This window comes from Sinocyclocheilus anshuiensis, unplaced genomic scaffold, assembly GCF_001515605.1.
Source record: "Sinocyclocheilus anshuiensis isolate Anshui unplaced genomic scaffold, SAMN03320099.WGS_v1.1 scaffold579, whole genome shotgun sequence".
Classification (NCBI taxonomy): domain Eukaryota; kingdom Metazoa; phylum Chordata; class Actinopteri; order Cypriniformes; family Cyprinidae; genus Sinocyclocheilus; species Sinocyclocheilus anshuiensis.
The window spans coordinates 1,829,305-1,835,181 of NW_015551075.1; the positions used below are offsets into that span (position 1 = coordinate 1,829,305).

The 5,877-nt window shown below is 32.0% G+C and overlaps 1 protein-coding gene across 1 annotated transcript in view; it reads right to left on the bottom strand.

Annotated features, from left to right (window-relative positions):
* The window catches only part of efl1 (elongation factor like GTPase 1), a 139,457-nt gene that overhangs the window by 111,202 nt on the left and 22,378 nt on the right, over positions 1–5,877 (bottom strand). The window contains exon 12 of the mRNA XM_016452221.1: positions 3,712–3,811. Within this exon, the coding sequence (XP_016307707.1) occupies positions 3,712–3,811 (100 nt within the window). The remainder of the gene's footprint in view (positions 1–3,711; positions 3,812–5,877) is intronic.

Here is a 5,877-nt window from a genome sequence, read left to right on the forward strand (position 1 = left end):
ATACACACACTGCCAACATACATTTCAGTTCAAACAACTTGTAAAAGTGCATGTAGCATCCGATGACCCCTTTAAGATGAAAGCTGAAAAACATTTATTTCAGTTGAGTCCAGACACAAAGGACATCAGCAGGGACCGGATCTAAACCAGTGACATTACCTTAGGATATCAATTCTCATGGTCCAACAACACAGCAGCACAAACTTGCACTCACACACACACAAGCAAACACGCACAGAGCAAGTGCGGTGCCATATCGATCAACTGCTACATCACTGTTTGGCCAAAGTCCATAAAGTTTGTAGAACCCAAGGGCTATAGCAAACTTACTCAAACATACACACACAGATCTATTATTCAGGATCTTACAGCTCTCGTTCTAGACAAAAGCCTGAAGGAATGTACATAGGATTCCTTTTGGAATTTCTCTTATCGTTTGGAACCAAACCTAAAAGAATCCTAATGGGAATTAAATAAGATCCCACAGGATAATCTGGAATTTCCACAGTATTTTTATACCCGTTGAATTTTGTGCAATTTTTATCAGAACTCTACTAATAATACCGGTCAAAAGTTTGGAAATAATTACGGTTTTTAAAAGAAGTCTCTTCTCCCAAGGCTATGTTTATTTAATCCAAATTATAAAAAATAAAATAGAAAAATGTTACAATTTAAAATAACAGATTTTTTTATTTTATTTGAATATATATTTTCAACACTGATAGTAGTGCTGGGCGGTATACCGGTTCATACTGAATACCGGTGTTTATTTTTGTTATGATATGAATTCTTAAAATACCGCAATACCGGTGTATGTCAAAATACCGTCATGTACCGCGAAACCGGTATAATTTTGAAAAACACCGTGATATAAAGTTTTGGTCATACCGCCCAGCACTAACTGATAGTAATAAGAACCATTATTAATAATTGACCACCAATAATAATTGAGCAGAAAATCAGCATATTAGAATGATTTCTGAAGGATCATGTGACACTGAAAACTGGAGGAATGATGCTGAAAAGTCAGCTTTGATCACAGCAATAAATTACATTTTAAAATATATTCAAATTAAAAACTGTTATTTTAAACTGTAATCATTTTTCACAATATTTCTGTTTTTGCTGTATTTTTGATCAAATAAATGCAGCCTTGGCGAGCATAAGATGCTTTCAAAAACATAAAAAAATAAATCTTACCAACCCCAAACTTTTGAATGCCAATGTACTTTTTGAAAATAAACATTATTTCAGTATACAAACATTTGACCGGTAGTGTTTATGGTACTAGAATAACCTCTAAGGAAATCAATCAGGATCAGTTAGCATTTTTAAATACTGAAATATTTCCTTTAAATGTCCTACTACTCTGCAAAACCACAACTCAATAGCTACACCAACACTGGAGCTGAGAAAAATGGCTTTTAAGGTTTTGATTTACTTGATATTAATTTCACATTCTGTTCTCTCTGAATCTGAGCAAAGTTAGTACAAATCCTTCCATCACAGGACAGATCTCAGTCTAAGACACTTGATTTTGTCAACGTGTGTAGTTTCTGCACTTTATGCAAAGTAAATAAAACATTTTAGGATTTGCGACATAGTTGCACATGGTTTGAGTCGGAATGACAGTCTTAATCTGCATTGATGTAAATTATGTGAGCGACTCAAATCAAAGTCCTATAAACCATCTACAAAAGGAAACATCTGTCCTAGCTCCTCTCTCGGTGGATGATTTAGACGTTTATCTATGATGCCTAAAGGCTGTTTTCTCCAGAACACCATGTGGAGACACATATGTGGGATGTTCCTCACATTAAGCCACCAAAACAAAAATATGAAAAACAAAATCAGAGTGTCTTTTCATATTTATGTGACAAGAGACAGAAAGGCTCATTTTGTATGTGATGCTGCATATGAATGACAAATCAACCTGCAAGAGCATTTGCTACACATATCCAGGATATATTGCTAAAAAATCCTATTGTCATAGGGAAAAAAATGTGCTTTTCTAAGAAATAAATAATGTAAATTAGAAAGAATACAGATCCTGCACCACTACGTTTTAAGCTTACATTATACACAATAAGTTTGCATTGTGACAGAAATTTAAATGTTCCTCAGGCTTACAAAACTATTAATAAAAATAATGCAAATTACATGTTTATGTCTTGTAATAAATATTTATTGTGAATAGTGTTTTAAAATATCTAGTTTTCCCTATGTGCTATGCTAGAAATCTATATTTAAAATAATATCAAAACAACATCTTTAAATAATTATATTTTATAAATTGTGAAATGCAATTTTTTAAATATTTTCTTTTCAACAATTGTTGGCACCCAAACAGTGTGCCTAAGTGATAAGTGGTTCACCATGATGTCCTGTTTCACTAGGGCAGGGATTGCAAACTTTTTGGTCAGCTTAACAACTTTAACCTAAAATATTTACTCAAAGTTGCCCCTGAGATTTTAAGACATTAACTCAATAATTAACAACACATTCACATGTTCGTGTTAATGGTTACATGACATGCAGGGTATCTTTTTAGTACATTTTTTTTTTTGTAATTTTTGATTGTTTTAATTTAATTTTATTTTTTTTATTATTCATTTTACATTTTTATTATTTAATGAACCCTCTGCAGTAAGTTGGAGAATTGCATATATTAGTTCATATTAGGTCCCTACTAAATAAATAGGTAAGTAAATGAGCAAATATATATATATATATATATATATATATATTCTCTCTCTCTCTATATATATATATCAGATTTGTGTTATTTTAGTATCAGTGAGATACTATTATAGTTTTTATTAATATTTGGAATAAATTTTGTTTCCATTTTAAATTTCCATTTTGTTGTGTTTGGCATTTTTAGTAGTTTATATATTTATTCATATCAATACAGTTTGTTTTTTTAATTTCAGTTTTAGTTTTTAATTAAAATGAGAAATTCTGCTTTGGCAACTACATGAAATGTACTACATGACAAGCTTTTTTATATTTTATTTTATTTCAGTTAACAAAAATTGTTTTTTTTTATGGTTTTAATTTTAGTTTTAGTTAACAATAATTTGCATTTAATCATTTAGCAGATTCTTTTATCCAAAGCGACTTACAACTGAGGGCAACAGTAGCAATCAAACTAACAAAAGAGTAATAATATATAAGTGACAAGTCCCAGTTAGTCTAACTCAGTACACATAGCAAGGTTTTTATATACTGTATATATATATATATATATATATATATATATATAAAAAAAAAAAAAATTTAGCAGATTCTTTTATCCAAAGCGACTTACAACTGAGGGCAACAGTAGCAATCAAACTAACAAAAGAGTAATAATATATAAGTGACAAGTCCCAGTTAGTCTAACTCAGTACACATAGCAAGGTTTTTATATACTGTATATATATATATATATATATATATATATATATAAGAAAACAAGTAGACAGAATAGAAAAAGCAAAGAGAACGCTAGTGTTAGAGGGTCAAGCTTTTTTTACATATATATAATAAATAAATAAGAACAGGTACATAGAATAGAAATAGTTAACTATAATAACCCTGTATCAGGTCAGGCCATGTTTCTATCACTCTATAACTAATTTTGATCTGAAAATAAACCACACGCAACATAGGAAAAACAGACATTCGCTTAAAATAAGTCATGAAAACAAACATCTGCAAGTTCAATACCTCTGTTTGTTCTGTGGCAGAGCTTTGGAGTCCACAGCAAACATCTTTGACACAAAGATGATTACCGGCGCCGTCTCATCAGCCGAACAATCTAGAAATGCTAAAGGAGACAAACACACAGAGCAAACCGATTAAAGAAGTCGTCTTATTTAATGCCAGCAACACCAGTGTAATTGTACAATTCGGACTTTGAACATAATACGGATGGTCTTTTCATATGAATACAAAATCAAACAAATGTCACACCTAAGCGCCATCAGAAATGACTTTACAGCATGATATGAAAAACCCTAAGCCAGAATTGAGGAGCGCTTCTCTTTTTTTATGCACGAGCTCGAAGAAACCTCAGCCTGAGGCCACACGAACTTAAAAGCATCCAGCTATTACACAAACTCTTGTCGGAAGTGTGTGAAAGCTGGAGAAACAAATGCCCCCGGCAACTTTTACCACAGACGGCTGCAAACGTTGTTTAATTAACTACAGGTTCCTCAGTGCAGCACTTTAGATTTCACAAAGAACCTGCCAATCAAGAACCCACATTCGGCTCTCTGGGGTTCCCGAGCAGCTATATCATTGTAGATTAAAAAAGTTCTTGATTCATTAAAGGTTCTTCAGATCAGCATATTGATTTCAGGGGCCTTTAAAGGAGAAATAAAAAGATGGTTTTCTAAAGAACTAGAGAATAACATGCTCTTTGTGCCACTTCTACAATATTAAGAGCAGTGGTAGGCAGTGGACAGATTTCAATATGTATATAATACATTCAATATGTATTTTTCAAATACTGCCAACTGCTATATCTATTCAATGGCCACAAAGAGCGCTATACAGGGTGTAATAAGAGGGAACAACTATTAAATGCACACCCGTCATACTAATGGTTTTAACTTTAACACACAACAATAAATAACCCACACAACTTGCTGTCTTTAACATGGCAAACGTCATGTAAGGCCCTATGATTTCCATGATGCAGAAAAAGCACAAAACAATTTTCACACATCACACAAAAAGGTAAACCTCTGTCGTGCAGAACTTTGCCAAAAAAGTAAAATAAATTATCAAATTTTCATGAAATTACATTTTTTAAATATTAACTAAATTGATTACCAACATTTTTAATAGTAGTTTATTTTATTTGGCATTACAATGTTTTTATATATAAACTAGGGCTGGCACGATTCCTCGATGAAATTCGAGTACTTGATTATAAAAAAATCCTTGACTGCATTTTGCCCGTGTCGATTAACCGGCAAAATAACGGAAGTGGCGCATTCCACGGATGAGAAACCATGAAAAGCCGTTTTCTAAGGCTGCACGAAATATTAAAACCATTTAAAAATCATAATAAAGCATAAAGCTATTGTGAATTCACAAAGGCTACAATTCAGTTCAAAAAACATATGTGCTGCGGGGTTTAATGTGCGCTTTGTTTACATACAGGGTTTCTGCAGGATTTTTTAAGCTCAAATTTAAGATATTTTAAGACCTTTTCTAAGACCTCAACAAATAAATTAATACCATATGAGCGGGGTAGGGCAATGTAGTACCATATTAAACTTTAAAATTACTGTAAAAAGCATAATTTACAGTTCAGATACAAGTTTTCACAAAAACAAAGTTTTATAAAATGATAAACTTTACATTTCAGCCTTTAAACCATTGTTAAGAAAATGGATGAGTCAAAAGTATTAATTATTATATTAATTTAAACAATTATTATCAATAAATTATTATATCAATTAAATAACATAAATTAGGGGTGTGCGATATTGACAAAAAATTATATCTCGATAATATTCTGGGATTTTATCGATAACGATAATTAGACGATATTTTGCTGAGTGTGTTATTGTGCTGATATCTTAAGGACTACCGTGGACAGCTGACTCCTGAATTTTTTTTATATTCTTCATATTCTGTGTGGTCAGTTCACAGCAGTGATAGAAATTTATTATTTCCAACAAGTTTTACGGGCATTTTTACCTTTAAGCCATTTTTTCTAAAAGTGTGCACCATCTTTTGAGTCAAATTCTTGCATCTGGGCTGCTACCAAGCAAATGAAATCAGCATCAACAAAACAGATCTTTGCAGTGCAGAGGAAACACAGAAGCTGCATCTGAAGAGGCATTTAGATGTGTTTACACACTGTTTAATGCAGCTCTG